This window comes from Hemicordylus capensis, chromosome 1 (genome assembly GCF_027244095.1).
Source record: "Hemicordylus capensis ecotype Gifberg chromosome 1, rHemCap1.1.pri, whole genome shotgun sequence".
Classification (NCBI taxonomy): domain Eukaryota; kingdom Metazoa; phylum Chordata; class Lepidosauria; order Squamata; family Cordylidae; genus Hemicordylus; species Hemicordylus capensis.
In genome coordinates, this window is record NC_069657.1 from 22916160 (window position 1) to 22933058 (window position 16899).

Genomic DNA, 16899 nt, shown 5'->3' on the forward strand with positions numbered 1-16899 from the left:
AGCTGTATTGTGTTACCATCTTCAAGCAAGTGCTGTATTCTAAGCATTGGAGTAAGTGAGGCAAAGATGTCAAGAATTCTCTCTTTAAGCTGGAAGCTAGGGATGTGCAGGATCAGTTTGAACTTTGAACCAGTTGGTCGAATCAACCAGTCCAGCCGATCGGTTCAATCAAACTGGTTCGCATACTCGCAGATCGATCCAAATTCAGCACAAACTGCACCAAATGGTCCATCATACCCCTACTAGAAGCACTTGTCCTCTGATTCATTTTCTCCAACTACCAAAGATGCTTTATAAATTTTCAGAAATGAACTGATCTAGTTGAAGGAGGTTCCTATCTCTATTCACAAGTGGAAATACCTAATTTCATGTATATCAACAAGCTCTTTGAGCTTATGAGAGCACAGATCTGAATTTGAGGGGGAATGTAACTTTCTTAGAAATTCAGTAGTGCTGTATCTGTTGACTATACAAAAGCAGTGCAATGCACTTAGTAAATTTTTAAAGATCTTGATAATTAAGTAAACAGTGCAATTTTCTGGGAATTATTTGCCCACTTCCTGCACAAGTCACTTTTCAGAATTATAATGCTAAAGGTGGCTAAAACAACAAAAGAGGTAAGATGTTTCAATGTTTAATAGGAAATATATACATTTAAAGAATGAGCTGTTTTACAATTTCATTATAGTTTGTTGCTATCATACTTATGTACTACTAAAGATTCCTCCACAGTTCCCAAAGAACATCAGTTGTGCAAATATGCATAATACCACCATTCTTTTATACAATAAGTTCAACAGTACAGCAGCACCAGAATGAAGCAAGCTAAGCCCATCAGAAGCTTGAATGATGTCCAAGAGAAGAATTAATGGCTCTCATCCATAATCCTCAAACATCACTGTTTTCACTGCAATCTCCGGTTTTGTCCAGCATACTATTTAACCCACAAGTAAATTTCACCTTGAATTGAATTGCCAAGAGTTTTCAAAGCAACCTCCTATTGAGGAACCACTCTCTGCTGGAGACCCAAATGGATGAGCTACAGACAAGGTGCTAATAAGGATTTATAAGAACACTGAATTTGTTCAGAGTTGGTGTCATCATTAAAGTTCTGATTTTCTTCCTCCAGAAAATCTTTACAATTTTCATTATATATTTTTTCATGCATTGAGCAGTCAGGATTCTGACTCGATACATCAGAGTAATGTAACTCAGACTCATGTTGCCTGCGTGCTGTGTTCCAGTTTGAGTTTGATTCCACAATTTTTTCTTCTGCACTTTCTGTCCTGATAGTTGGTAATGTTTCACTCCATGAAGATGGGCTACCTGAATGATCTGAAGGTTCAAAGCTCTCATGAGCCACGTCCATGTGATGGCAGAGCAGATCTGGATTTGCACAATAATTTGCAGCTTCTAATTTAAGTAATTCTGGTTGTTCTTCCAGTAATCTGTTTCTAGAGCAATTATTCACACCACCACTCTCTTCTGGAGTAAAACCTTTACAATTCAAGTAACATAGAAAGCAACTTTACCAGCAGGTTATAAGAACAGCAGAAAAAAGCTTTTCAGACACTAAAAAGGGGACCTGTATGCAACACAGCTTCCTGAGAGTTGTGCACCCTGGCACTGATGCGCTCAGAAGTCTCAACCCTGCTGAACGCAGTGTTTGTCAGCAGAGAGATTCGTTCCGTGATCCTAAGGGAAGGCTTCTGAATGCATCAGTGCTGGTGTAGGGCTTGCAGGTGCATTCTTGCTATGTACAGTATCCCTCTTTTTCTGATGCCCAAAGGCTAAACTATATAATGTTTTTATTACAGAATATTGCTAGATTATATAAGTGTTACTATCCATAGTTTAACTATGAAACTAAGCTTGACATAGTATTGCAAGACTGTCCTGATTTCAGAGCTCATTCAGAACATGATGTCACTGAGCAGAGGACATCTCCATCTCAGTTCCCAGTCTCTAATAAAAGTTGACCTGTAACAGGATCCAAACCCTTCAATCAAGAGTACCATATTTACCCGAATAGAAGGCAACTCTGAATTTAAGATGATGCCTTAAAACTTAAAAAATTCAACATGACCCCGAACTCAGGATGACCCTCCTATACTTAACAGGAAAGAACTGGGAAATAACCTCATCTTGGATTTGGGTAAATATGGTAAATGCTTCAACGCATGCATAGGGGATGGGGGTGTTGGCAGCTTTCATCACCAGCTGCATTCCCTTGTGCCAAACTGACTGCCACTTTGGATGGTCCCAGACCTTCAGGTGGTACAAGGAGCTGGGTGGGGTGGGAGAAAAGTCCCAATACACAACTAGGGTTATTTGAGAGTAACAAGATTCACCACCACTGGTTTTCCAGTCTCTTTAGGACCAGTATAAAATAGATATAACATTCTATAAGCTATTTCTGTCCACCTCCTTTCATACCAGACCCTGTTAAGTAATGTAATGGCCTCATTCCTTCCCTATTTATAGGGAAGATCCAAAAAGATAATGCATTTAATTTGTATTCACAAGAGGACCTTAAGCTTGTGCATACAAATTGCATTATTTTCATCACCCCCTTCCAAATGCTATGCTGCAAAATGCTTCTGAAATAGGTGACTATCAGAAACAATCTGTGATATGAGGGGGTGGGGGTCTAAGATTGAAAGTTACAAATATCCCCAGCGACAGTTTTAGACTTGGGTGAATCTAAAAATGTTCTCTGGATTCTGGCCATGAAGTGTACAGTATGGTCTAGAAGAGACCGGGAAAGTCAGTGTGACAAAACATACATAAAGAAAAGGCACGTGCCACAATATAGCAGGATAAAATAGTTAGAATTAAAATACCACCTTCACTTGCATGACTTCTTTCTTTCGTTTCACTGTTACTCGAATAATCAGTATTCACATCCTCCAACAGATTTTCCACTCTGGCCTTTTTTGAAAATAGTAATATTTCATTTGAACTCTGTTGATAAAAATTTTAAATGAGCTGAGATTTCTTCCCAATCTATATAGTTCAACATAAGAAGGATCAAGATCACAAAAATGCCTCTTAGAAATTTTGGAATAATCATAAAAGCTTAAGGGTTGCAGAATTTCATTTTAAAAAACCATTTGCATAGCTTGGCAGTCCTTTTTGCCAAATGAAGGGATTATCCAAATTAGTTTGCAATACATAAGATCTGAAGGCACTCAACCTTACTGAAGCTAAAGTCTGGATCAAGCCAGTGCCTGGATGGGAAACGTCCTACAATCCTCACATATGCTGGCAAGTTCCATCACAGAAAGCAGGCAAGATATGAACGTAACAACTAAAACAAACATGGCAGAGTAAAGCCTATCAAAAGGAGTTGGTGATGGGGTCTGCTTTAATGTAACATCTGGTTTTATACAAAGGTGACACTATGAAGCAGGGCTATGTAACGACAAGACAACACCTTTGACATCAATATTTGAAAAATATCCAGTATTGTGGTGGAGAATGCAAGTAACTCAACAAAACTGTGATACAGGAGATGGCACTTACTGAAAATAAAGCACGCACACAAGTTAGCCCAGTAGAAATTTCAAAGTGCTGCAAAATTTGGACACGAATAAAGCAACATGCACACTCATTTTATACCTCGGATGCTCGTTTCTGTCTTGACATCTCTGTAAATACGTGCTCACCAGTAGTTTTAATACATTTGTGGGACAAGTCTGCTTGAATCCTTTGTGTCCCGAGAAGACTGGCTGTAATTCCGAGTGATTCGGCCACCTATAGAAGAACAGGAATTCAGTGCCAAGTATCCAAGTCTTGAGAAAGTACCCAGTAAGAAATCAAGCATAAACATAGTAAAATAATTGACACTGAATTAATGTGGTCTTACATGCCAAGACTGTTTAGTCTAAGGCTGATATGGACAACTTCAGCACTATACACCATTTCAGAAATCTTATTCACAGATCAATTATACTGCTCATTTTTAAGTGGATCAGCTATGTCAATTCCCCACACTCCCATGAGTTTCCACAGAATGCTTTGCATGTAGTCCATAATACTTGACTTGCAATGTATTCTTTGTGCTCAGTTTTGTGAAGATATGCAGTTGTGCTCACTTTTTTAAAAATCAGTTTTAAAATTTAATACACAAGGATATATAAAATTAAAAATGTTTTAATCAGATCTCTGCCTATCAAATATCTAACATTTGCAATTAATTCTCACTTATTTTCAAGGATGTGTGCTGCTTGATTCCACCTATATATAAATGTGGCAGATGCTGGTTAACAGAAAAAAAATGAATCCCTCAACACAGTTACCTTGTGGTTTTTTATTTGCAGAGGCTCACTTAGTCCAGGATTGCTGAAATAATCTTGGCACATTTTCTTCACCATAGCATGCAGATCTTCAAATTCCCTGTACACATCTGGAAAGACTGCTCTTGCTGGATAGTCTTTCCCCACCTGATTAGAAACAAAAAAATTGCATGAACAGCAGGTTCATAAGCCACAGTCTCATTCACAACCATCTATGGAAACAGGTAATCATGCACACGATATCTTCCAGAGTAATTGTAGAAGGTACATTTTGAATCTCCCCCTAAAGCCCTGCACTCTACATCCTTGACCTCTTACCCCTCAGCCTGTTGAGGAGGAGAGCTGGTCTTGTGGAAGCAAGCATGACTTGTCCCCATAGCTAAGCAGGGTCTGCCCTGGTTGCATATGAATGGGAGACTTGATGTGTGAGCACTGCAAGATATTCCCCTAAGGGGATGAAGCCACTCTGGGATGAAGCCGCTCTGGGAAGAGCAGAAGGTTTCAAGTTCCCTCCCTGGCTTCTCCAACATAGGGCTGAGAGAGATTCCTGCCTGCAACCTTGGAGAAGCCGCTGCCAGTCTGTGAAGACAATACTGAGCTAGATGGACCAATGGTCTGACTCAGTATATGGCAGTTTCCTATGTTCCTATGTTGATGTCTCTCTTGGTGACACTGGCTAAGCTGTTCTTATGTCACAGTGGGGATTTGTAGACAAAGACATTGCAGCCCCTCTGGCTAAGCTGCCCCTACATCACACAGGGCCTCTGAATCAGGTACACAGCTGAGTTTTAAGGAAAACTTTAGACACAGTTTAAGCAAAGGTCCATGCACAGTTCAAGGTATAAAGCATCATTATTACCAATTTTTTGTGTGTGCAACACTTTAACACAAATTGATTCAGAGTTGCAGAGCCTTTTATTTATTTATATTTATTTTATTTTTTACATTTATATCCTGCTCTTCCTCCAAGGAGCTCAGAGTGGTGTACATGGTTATTCTATCTTCACAGCAACTCTGTAAGGTAAGTTGGCTCAGAGACTCATGACTGGCTCAGAGTCACCCAGTGAATTTCATGGTTGAATGGGGATTCGAACCTGCATCTTCCTAGTCCTAGACCAGCACTCTACAGATTACACTTATTGATTCTTCTATGAGAAAAAAAAATTAATTGGAGCAACTTACTGCACTAGTCTCTCTACTCCTCTAAATAGAAGTGTAAAGAAATGCTACTTTTCCTAAAAGCAACAAATTAGAGTGGAGTCCTCTCTAAAAGTGAGGGGTCCTCCATTTTGCCATCTTCTTCCTTGCAATATCCAGTGGTCCAATTTAACCAAGTTCCACCCATTTTTTGTTCTTGCCCCAACCTCATCTCTATAGTTTAGATCACATCTACATAACATAAGCATATCAGCCCCCATAGACACCAGCTCTGGCCTGTGAGGACTGTTGGGGGAGCCCTCCACCTTCCCAGGAGTATGGAAAGACCAGTGTGCCCTGAGAGGAAGGCAAGAAAGGAGGCACCCAGGCCAGGGAGCTCTTGTCCTCAGCTCCTGAAAAGTTCAACAGCCTGAGACGTTTTATTAATCACCTGTAATGTGATTCTTTTAATATTGTAAACGCTTCAATATTCAAGGGTGCCTTTGTCAAGGCAGAAAGGCAGTATAAAAATGTAGTAAATAAATAATAAATAATAATTACATGGGATCATCAATTCAGGATATTATTTATAGGTGATTAAATATACAAATTCTCCTGATTTTAAGATCTGTCATTTCAACTTGCCTTCATCAGCAGGAATTCAAATACAGTAACTAGAGCTGTAAAGTGTGGAACAGCCAACTCCATGAAATCTTCATTGCCACATTGCTGAATCAGCTGTTAAAGACCATAAGTTTATTCAGAGGTTATAAAATTATATTGCTGGAATACCAACTCTAAACACATGATCACACTGAGAAAGATAAATGTATGAAATCTATGCAATTTATTATGGAAGAGATAAATAACCAAGAAACATCAAAGTTAGGAACTAGTTCCTATTTTTGTTGCCAGGATGACTGCAATTAAGGTATATTTAAGGAAGCCACTAATGGTTATATCTAAGGGCCACTTCAGACAATATTCTTCTTACAGGGATATAGTGTCTTAAGTAGGAATAAACCAATATAAAGAACATGTACACCATAATTAGACATGTGGGGTGAAATTTTTCCCATACATTATTTTTCCATGAACATTTTTCCATTTCTAACATTTCTGCTTGGCCACTTAAAAGCTTATGAGAGACACAGGGGGAAAATTAATATGGTGGAGGTGGTTTGGTTTTTTAGGTCAAACAATATGCCAGATCAGATCACAATCTATTTAGGGCATCAGAAAATTTTGAATAGTAATTTTTTTGAGGAAAAAATAAAGCAAATTTTATGCAAGGAGGAAATTTTTCCAGAAAACCCACATCTCTGACCATCATGTGTGAAAAATATAACTGAGTATTTTGGCAAAAGCATACATTAAGAATCTATTCCACAAAGTTTTTGAAGACGGCCTCAAGAACCCTATTTCCTCCTTTATCATAATCTTATTCCTATCCATTCACCTAATCATCACCGACAACCTGGGTGTTGTAATTAGGGCTGGTCTCTCCCACTCTTCCCCCAACCTCCATCTTTACACTACAAATCAGGAAATGCAACATGATGCAGGGTGATTTCCAATAGATAGTGATAAGCAGCAATTGGCCACCAGGAGCACTATCAGCACTACAAGTGCTGCTGAATCTGCCACTACTCACAGAGAAGTAGCAAAAAAAGTGTGAAAGTTTCTTGTCCTCTACCACCACTTGGCTAAGTCCTCTACCCAACCTCTAAGCAGGCAAGTTAAAACTTTGTGGTCAGCTTTATTTGGGGGGGCTTTACATCAATGGATGGCTACAAAGTAAAACCTCACCAAGCACACTGGCAACCCAAGATAAAGTAGTCAATTAATTGTATGAGTTAATACATAGCAACATAGGTAGCTGCCATATACTGGGTATATGGGTACAGCAGACTTTTGACCTATGCGTTCACTCCTGGTGTTTTAATAGCCCTTGAATACTGCAAAGCCAAAACCATTCTGAAACAACAAATACAGTGGGTATAGGAAAGAATCACCCCCTTTGAAAAACCTTAAATTCTGGTTCCCTTACATCCTGAAATGAAAACACAAAGAAAATTCCCTTCACCAGCTGTACTTATCCAATGCAACCTATAACATCCAACTGAAAAACATCACAATTACAGTCCAGAAAAAGTGTCAGAAATAAAAAACAAGAATTACTGAGATTGAAAAAGGATCACCCCCCCCAATGTCAATATTTTGTTGAACCACCTTTTGCTTTAACAACAGCCTTGAGTCTGTTGGGATACTTCTCTATCAACCTTGCACATCTAGACGGAGCAATATTTGCCCACTCCTCCATACAGAACTGTTCAAGTTCGGTCACATTGGATGGTAGGTGTTGGTGGACTGCTATCCTCCCTGGATCCGGTCGGCCCTCCACACTGGATGGAAGAGCAAGGAGGAAACTGGTAAGAGAGGTTACCAAGAGGCCAATGGCCACTCTGAAGGAGTTAAAGGACTTCATGGCAACGAGTGGTTGTTCTGTGCATGTGACAACAATTTCACGAGCGCTCCACAGATGTGGCTTGTTCGGGAGGGTCGCAAGGAGAAAGCCACTTCTCAAGAAAGGCCACATTAAAGCTCGTTTGAGCTTTGCCAGAAGGCACCTTGAAGATTCTGATGCCAAATGGAAAAAGTTCTTATGGTCAGATGAAACCAAGATTGAACTATTTGGCCTCAACACCAAACAGTACACCTGGCGTAAATCCAACGCAGCTCACCATCCACAACACACCATACCTACAGTGAAGCATGGAGGTGGCAGCATCCTGTTGTGGGGGTGTTTCTCTGCCTCAGGGACTGGGGCTCTCGTTAGGGTAGAAGGAAAAATGGATGGGGCAAAATACCATCAGATTCTGGAAGAAAATCTGCTACCCTCTGCCAGACAGTTGAGGATGGGCAGAAGATTCACCTTTCAACATGACAACGATCCGAAGCACACAGCAAAATTGACCACACAGTGGCTGAAGGAGAAAAAAGTGCTCATGTGGCCCAGTCAGAGCCCAGACCTAAATCCCATAGAAAATCTGTGGAGAGATTTGAAGATAGCAGTCCACCAACACCTACCATCCAATGTGACTGAACTTGAACAGTTCTGTATGGAGGAGTGGGCAAATATTGCTCCGTCTAGATGTGCAAGGTTGATAGAGAAGTATCCCAACAGACTCAAGGCTGTTATTAAAGCAAAAGGTGGTTCAACAAAATATTGACAAGGGGGGTGTATGTGTGATCCTTTTTCAATCTCAGTAATTCTTGTTTTTTATTTTTGTGATCATTTTTGTGATCTTGATCCCCTCATCATGAACGTTAAGGATGTGCATGGAACCATTCAGTGCAGTTTGGAGTGCCAAACTGCTTCCATGGACCAGCATTTGAGCCAGTTCAGAGGGTGGGTTTCTTTAAGGGGCAGGGGAGGTGCTGCCTACCTGCCAGCCTCCTGCCCCTTAAAGAAACCGCCCCCCACCCTCCTGAGAGTGCACAGAACCAGTTTTGCACACATCCCTAATGAACGTATATGTCCTTGTGATGGGTGGGGGGAGTAGAATCTGTAGGGCATATTCTTTTATGTTGCCCTTTTTATTGTGATATGCACTCAGCCTTTATTACACCCATTCTACAAAAGATTCCAGGTAGGACAGAGGAATTTATCTTTTTTCTCTTCTTTCTGATCAGAGCTCACAGATTACAGATAAAGTGTGCAGCTGCTTGTGCCTGTTGCAGATTGTTGGTTAAGTAGCCCTATTTTAATGGTTACAATATATTATTATCATCATCATCACCTATTGTTAATACTGTTATCATCACGTAGTACATGCGATCTGAGCTGTTTTTTGCTCCCACTGTGTAAGCCTATGATACTAATTTGTGTATGCTACTTTTTATGTGCTGGTCTATGATTGTAATAAACTTACTACTACTACAGAAGCAATTGTGAAAAGGAATCATACCTCTTTTAGCCTAGCTTTCCTTTTAATTACACTGTGGTGCTCTGCTGATATATTATTAAGTGACTTGGAAGAGAACTGACCAGGTCTGTTAAATCTTCCAGTATACCTTGATCTTTCGGCCATCTTTGGTCGGCCACGCCTTCTTGGTCGTCTGGGTCTTCCAGGACCCACATGTAATAACTGGGTGTTTTGTTGTTCTGCAAATATTCCATCATCTGCAGATGTAGTAGACTTTCAAACACAAATATCACAACAATTATTTTAAAGCTTTGCCTTTATGCATTCAGTTTGGCATTATAGTAGTCCATAGACTTGTAAGCTATCAGAGTAACAGGCACATACACTTCTCACAGCTCACCTCCAGATAAGCAATTTGGAAAGTTCATTTTCTGAGGTCACACTGTGCCAGCCTGGTTGTGCCTTAGCTTCACTTTACCACAATGATACAGCATCATGGGTCAGGCTTGCTGCTGAACTACCTGGTACTGCTTACAGAGTTATGTTGCTCTCTACATCCACTTCCAGAAACAAGTACCACCCATGCTTTAACATGTTATCATAAAACACAACAGGCCTCAGATATGGAACTTCCCAGCCAGTGAGCTCACACCGTTTTTTATGTCCACTCAGTTCAAGAGCCAGCATGGTGTAGTGGTTAGAGTGCTGGACTAGGACCGGGGAGACCAGAGTTCAAATCCCCATTCAGCCAAATACTTGCTAGGTGACTCTGGGCCAGTCATTTCTCTCTCAGCCTAACCTACTTCATAGGGTTGTTGTGAGGAGAAACTTAAGTTTGTAGTACACCGCTCTGGGCTCCTTGGAGGAAGAGTGGGGTATAAAATGTAATAAATAAATGAAGTTAATTTTAGATCCCGCTCAGGTTGAATCAGGAAGGCCCCATTCTGAATGCATGTGCGTATGCACTGCCTTGATACTGCCACCCAGAACAAAATTCATTCCGCACGCAGATGAATTTTTTTAAAGACAGAACACTGTTCCCAGCCCTCACGGTATACCTGCCAACAAGTCCTTATTATCCCATTCACAAATGGGCAAATAGGGACATGTTGGCAGGTATGTCACTACTCTTGCAACTAGCAAGGAGTTTTCATTTGCTAATTACAAGGGAACTTCAAGATGGTTCTTGCAGAGGATTAGGAAGAAGAAAATTATCTGCAATAAATGTAGTTACTCCTCAGATATTCAAGTGACCACCTCCAATAACTCAAAAACCTTTAAGACATATAGTTAACAAGGTATTACTTTCATGTGATAAAATCCTTATTACATCAGATGCAATTCATTCTTTTTGGTAGTCATCTAATCCAAAAGAATGGTTGGGTTTTTAAGATTACAAGACCAAAAGCCCAGCATGCAATCTTGATGGTACAGCTGTTAAATACAAACCTCAATCATGGAGCTTTCTTTTTCCCTTCCAGACTTAGAGCATACCCAGAAATTAAGAAGGAAGATATAGCTTTTGCACTAGAAAACACAGAGAAACGCAGGGTGTGGAGTATAAAACTATGGAAGGAGGGAAGAATGATGAGTGGGCTTGGGGAAGGGATATGACTGCTTCCTGATCCTGAGAAATTTATGAAGCTGAGTTACACCTCAAGTGTGCCATCGAGTCAGTTTCAACTCCTAGCAACCACAGAGCCCTGTGGTTGTCTTTTGGTGGAATACAGAACGGATTTAACATTGCCTCCTTCCACACAATATGAAATAATGCCTCTCAGCAGGGGCGTAGCAAGGTTGGAGTGGGCCCAGAGACAAGATTTTAAAATGGGCCCCTCGCTGATATACACACAGAAACACATTTCACAATATATAGTGCAATCACACCCACATCCCCATTATGAATATGGTGAATATCTAGTTCACATTGAATCTAGGTTTTTTTACTCTCTGCTACTGCCGATCTCCAAGAGACTCAACAGAATTCATAGGGGGTGCAACACGGGCGGGCGGGGAGTCATGTGACATGCCTCTGGGGGGGCCCTCGAGGCAGTGGGGCCCCAAGATGACCATCTCCCCTTGCCTAATGGTAGTTACGCCCCCGCCTCTCAGCATCTTCCTTTATCGCTGCTGCCCAATATAGGTGTTTCCCATAGTCTGGGAAACAAACACCTAGTCCCTCAAAATTTCATTACCAGGGGAAAGGTAACGAAAGAAAGGTCTATCTTACCTGTTGTCCACTCTCTGTAGAAAGCTGTTTTTCCAAGTCTATGGCTAGTGCATTTTCATTTATTAAAGTGACAGAAGTTGTCTGTGAAGAGGTCTGATGGATACTTTCACCATATGCCTTTCCAGTGTCCTCCAGCAGCACCACTCTATGAGGTCTATTTATAGGGGAACATTGAGAAGATTCTTGCTGCTGGTGACCTGGATGAAGTTTATAATGCCGAGCTAATCCTCCTTTTCCTATGTAGGATTTTTCACAAGTTTGACATTTAAACAATTTTGGCCTCAGATCAGAGTTCAAAGAACCAAATAATGCAGGCACTTCCTTGCCCTCTTCATCATCTTCTACAATCAGCTCAGAATAGTCATCAGAATCAGACTTGTGACTATCAGCCAAGTCCTCAGTTTTAATGAATTTGTAATCCTTAGCTTTGTATTTGGGAGGGCGTGAAATCCGCCCAGAACGAGTTTTCACCTTCAAGGATTTTTTAAGCTTTTCCTCTTTTTGCTTCTTCTCGTGGTTTGTAAAGGAGTTTGAATGAGCTGAACCCATAGTTACATTTGAAGCATCTGCAGCAGATGTTCTAACAGATTTGTTTTTCTGCTCATTTAATATTCTATGAGTGGTTATTTTATTTAAAGATACTTGTCCAAGGGAATGAGCAGGTTTCTGCAGAAGTAGCTGAACTGTCGGATCTGAAGACTTACAGAAGAAAAACTGATGTGATCCAGTTCCTGTAATGGGCTGTATCCGAATAATCTGAGGGTTGATAACATGGAGCCCTAAAACCCTAGAATTCTTCTCAACTGGTTGGGCCATAGCAACATTTTTAGACTGAACTGATGCAAAAGATAGTGCTGGGCTTTCATTTTCTTTTGCCTGCTCAGGCTGTAATTGGAGATGCATAGTTTCAAGTTGCTGTAAGAAAATAAAATTTAAGCACAAAATTATACAAGACTCTCCATATACTCCTGAACACAAAACTGATCAAGAACATCAGATTTTGCTGATATGGAAGCCACACATCAGAATAAAAATATTAACAACTATACAAACTATGTGGGCAAGTTTATATATCCAGTGGTCCCACTACAATTGCTTCTGGGAACATGTGGGCCCATGGCTGGGAGGCACTCATAAGTGAACTAATTATGGAATTATGCATCTTGCTCAACCTATGGGTTGAGCAAGTTGCATAATTGGTTGCATAAAGTGCTCTACATTGAACTGCCTTTAAAAAGCATTTGAAAATAGTAACTGGTCCAGGATGCTGTGGCCAAGCCATTGACAACAGCAGATTACAAGGAACATGTGACTCCCTTGTTACAAACACTGCACGGATTCCAGTATGTTTCCAAGCTCAGTTCAAAAGCGCTAGCTTTGACCTTTAAACCCCCAAGTCATTTGAGACTGTGATCACTGCAAAATTGCCTTTTCCTGTATGAACCTGCCCAAGTCTCTCTTCCATATTCTATCAGCATCCAATGTGTACTTGACTGGAACACAGAAAGAGCTACACCCAAGTTATACAATTCCCTCTCAATGGAGAATCACTTCACTTCCTCTCTGGCAGCATTTCATTGACAGGTTAGACTTTCCTGTTCTGCCCCACTTTCAGCATCTGATGTGAGACTGTTTTTTGTCCTGATGCTGATTGAATGTTTTATACAAAATGGGAAAGTGGGATAAATATTTACTTAAAATAAAAAATTAAATATCCCTATTTTCTCAGTCTAGTTCCTAGAAAATAATATGCTGCCAAAAGCTAATGTAAGATAAATGAATTCATATAAGAGCTGGTTCCCATGTACATGCTCTCATCACTTGTTGATTGTAGCATCAAGCAATTCCACACACCACAGAGAAAGGAGGAACATTTTACATCACCCATGCCTCTTCAGCAGACACTTTCCATTGACATATTCAGCTGCAAGACAAGTAATCCTGTGTGGAGTAACAATGTACCTACATGCATGAACTAGCCCCAGTACATTCCCTTGGTGTTTCAGAGTACACAATTCAGATTCCAGAGATGCTATATAACCCACTCCATACACCTCTGAAATAAGGAGCACGTGTTATATTGATCAGAATTACCAGAGCCTTTATAAGGTACAAAGCATGAAAGTACAGTACATACTTCATGGGTGCTTCATGGAATTTCATAGGCAAAAAAGGCAGATTCCCCCCACTCCCTGCCCCTAGGGAACTTGCAAGCTACATTACTGACAATGGAAGAGGCAACATATGAAATGGGAGGTAGTCGTAAGAGATTAATGTAATCAAATTTGTCAACTTGGTTGAACAAAGACAAAGACTTTTTGAAGCAGAGTGTCTGAAGGTGATAGAGAGAGGACACACCACCTGATTTTAGTAATAATTCAGGATGGTCAGTTGGTGTTTCGTCAATGGGAGCTAGTGATTAAGAGATTATCTCCAGATACTTGGGGAAACAACTGTTTTACAGCTGGAATGGGCAAAGCAAACATACATATGCTGAGTTTCTAGCTGGAATTCACTGAAACTAGGGGTACAGCCTGTTTGAACAGGTCTCCAATTATCTCCTACCTGCTGCAAGAGTACCATTTTGCCTCCACTTGTACTCTGCTTATAAATTTTATATATAGTACAATTTCCACTTGTACTCTGCTTATATATACCCCTGCTAACTTGACAAAAAGGCACATTTTAACGTGGTGATTCTCTTTATTGAGCTGGGGAGTAACTGGCCCTTTCCATCCCCAGCACAGTACCTCCAGTGACTGTTGCTGGTGTCTATCTTATGTTTCTTTTTAGATTGTGAGCCCTTTGAGTACAGGGATCCACCTTATTTATTATTTCTCTGTGTAAACTGCTCCGAGCCATTTTTGGAAGGGTGGAATAGAAATCAAATAAATAAATATTTGTAAAATAAAAGTGTAAAGTAAAATAAAGTAAATGCCACAAGGCACCATAGGCCTTCCAAACGAAACTCAGCCCACCAGAGCTGCCCCTGGAATCCCTCACCACTCTTGAAGGCACAGAGTGGCAACAATACTGCTGAAGGAGAATAAGCATGTGGCTGGCAACCACTGGTCCCGGGAGAGGAGAGCTGGTCTTGTGGTAGCAAGCCTGACTTGTCCCCTTAGCTAAGCAGGGTCCGCCCTGGTTGCATATGAAAGGGAGAGTAGAAGTGTGAGCACTGTAAGATATTCCCCTCAGGGAATGGAGCCGCTCTGGGAAGAGCAGAAGGTTCCAAGTTCCCTCTCTGGCTTCTCCAAGATAGGGCTGAGAGAGATTCCTGCCTGCAACCTTGGAGAAGCTGCTGCCAGTCTGTGAAGACAATACTGAGCTAGATAGACCAATGGTCTGACTCAGTATATGGCAGCTTCCTATGTTCCTAAAAGGGATTCCCAGATGTTGACTACAATTGCCATAATCCACAGCCAAAGGCCAGTGCAAACAAAACAGGAAATCAATATCAGCTGAGATGGCCTCAAAAACAATACAAGAGCAATTGCTGAAGAGATATTTGTTCTGACGTGTTTTGATATAAGAAAGGACATTGTTGAACTGGAAAAGGTGCAGAAGAGGGCAACCAAGATGATCAGGGGCCTAGAGTACCTTTCTTATGAGGCAAGACTACAACACCTGGGGCTTTTTAGTTTAGAAAAAAGACAACTGCAGGGAGACATGATAGAGGTCTATAAAATCATGCACGGCTAGATGGCCAGATTTGGCTTTAAAAAAGCCAAATTCTGGTTTACAGCCCATTTGACTCACAAGCATACCCCTTAGGTTCTGGCACAGTGTGGAGAAAGTAGATAGAGAGAAATTCTTCTCCCTCTCCCATAACACTAGAACCAGGGGTCATCCCATGAAATTGATTGCCGGGAAACGTAGGACCAACAAACAGAAGTACTTTTTCACACAACGCATAATCCACTTGTGGAATTCTCTGCCACAAGATGGGGTGACAGCCCACAACCTGGATGGCTTTAAGAAGGGTTTGGATAACTTCATGGAGGAGAGGTCTATCAACGGCTACTAGTCGGAAGGCTGTGGGCCACCTCCAGCCTCCAAGGCAGGATGCCTCTGAGTACCAGTTGCAGGGGAGTAATAGCAGGAGAGAGGGCATGCCCTCAACTCCTGCCTGTGGCTTCCAGAGGCATCTGGTGGGCCACTGTGCAAAACAGGATGCTGGACTAGTGGACCTTGGGCCTGATCCAGCAGGGGTGTTCTTATGACATCTCTTTTTAAAGGAATATTCTCAACTTGACAGCCTTGGGAGAGATGTATTCTTACCAACGTCTGTCAGTCTTCTTACGGCTTTGGCAAGAACACATCTCACCCAGGCAGTCAACTGAAGACATTCTTTGAGAAATAGACAGGCGTCAGAATAAGTATTTCCTCAGCAGCCTCTCGTGTTTAACATTGCTGGCAACCCTATCAAAAATCCACGCCCCACGATCTACAACCCCCCTCCGCCGCGTCGCCCCGCATGCAGGCCGTTATACTTTGGGCAAGAGTAGCCTGGTAGGAGCAACGGCGGCCGCCTTGGCTGTGCCCTGCTGGAGGGCGACTCGCTGGGCCACACACTGGAGCTGCTGCGCCGTGTTGTGCAGGATACTGCTGGAGACAGGCGGGGACTCCGACAGCGAGGCGGAGGCAGCTGCGTGCAACAAACACTGCCCTGGGAGGGCGGTAGGAGGCACGAGGCGGCCGCTCTCCTGGGCCGAGGGCAAGGAGAGCCCATGGTCTCCGAGCGGGGAGTCAGGAGCCGCCTGTCGCCGGTGGGCCGCCGACCCCTCTTGGGCGACGGCTTGCCCTGCCTTCTTTCCAAGGGCCTGAGGAGGAAGAGGCGTCTCCTGGTGCGAACTTCCTCCCATGACTCCTGCTGACTGGTTCAGCTTTCCGCAGCCTAACTCCGGCGTAAATAACCTCCCGTCTGGCTGCGGGTACAACACCGTCTCCGAGGAAGCTGCCGGACTACCCGCAGCAGCGCCCTCCCGCACCTCACAAGCCGCCATCTTAGACGCTTTCCGGAAAGTTGCCCTCATTCAACTCATTCCCTCGCGCGCACGATCAGCGGGCAAACAAGCACCAACGGACCAATAGAAATCTTACCCTAGACGCTGCGGCGGGGTATACGTCACGGGGGGTGGGGAGAGAAAAAGAGAGAGCCTCACGATGGAAGCCCAACGGGTTCAAATTAATTCCGAAAGCGTTCTGAAATTCCGTGGAGGTTTACCCCAAATCTTACCAAGGCATTGCTGCCTGTTAAACTTCGGAGTCGATTTAAAGACAAGCACGGTGCCATCGGGATTTC

The 16899-nt window shown here is 42.2% G+C and overlaps 1 protein-coding gene across 7 annotated transcripts; it reads right to left on the bottom strand.

The window, feature by feature from the left end:
- Positions 1-618: 618 nt before the first annotated feature.
- On the bottom strand, positions 619-16817 carry ZNF839 (zinc finger protein 839). 7 transcript variants are annotated; one of them, XM_053300456.1, is made up of 9 exons: positions 16698-16817; positions 11595-12509; positions 10814-10891; positions 9407-9637; positions 6081-6173; positions 4302-4445; positions 3622-3756; positions 2847-2964; positions 619-1497 (listed from the first exon to the last, which is right to left on the bottom strand). In XM_053300456.1, the coding sequence occupies exons 2-9, from the start codon at positions 12495-12497 to the stop codon at positions 1040-1042; spliced, it is 2160 nt and encodes a 719-aa protein (XP_053156431.1). In that variant the 5' UTR covers positions 12498-12509; positions 16698-16817; the 3' UTR covers positions 619-1039. The 7 variants fall into 7 exon arrangements, 6 of the variants coding, with proteins under 6 accessions (XP_053156431.1, XP_053156391.1, XP_053156426.1 ...); XM_053300416.1 differs by lacking the exon at positions 16698-16817 and adding an exon at positions 16088-16654; XM_053300451.1 differs by lacking the exon at positions 16698-16817 and adding an exon at positions 16586-16649.
- Positions 16818-16899: the final 82 nt, after the last annotated feature.

Bases quoted from the DNA above. Each gene is read 5' to 3' on its own strand.
- ZNF839 (XM_053300416.1), bottom strand. From the start codon at position 16,630: ATGAGGGCAACTTTCCGGAAAGCGTCTAAGATGGCGGCTTGTGAGGTG. The intron at 4,446-6,080 runs GCAAGTTGAAAT...GTTTCTAATCAG, and splicing joins TTGAATTCCTGCTGATGAAG to GTGGGGAAAGACTATCCAGC. The intron at 3,757-4,301 runs GTAACTGTGTTG...GTTCTTCTATAG, and splicing joins TGCAAATAAAAAACCACAAG to GTGGCCGAATCACTCGGAAT.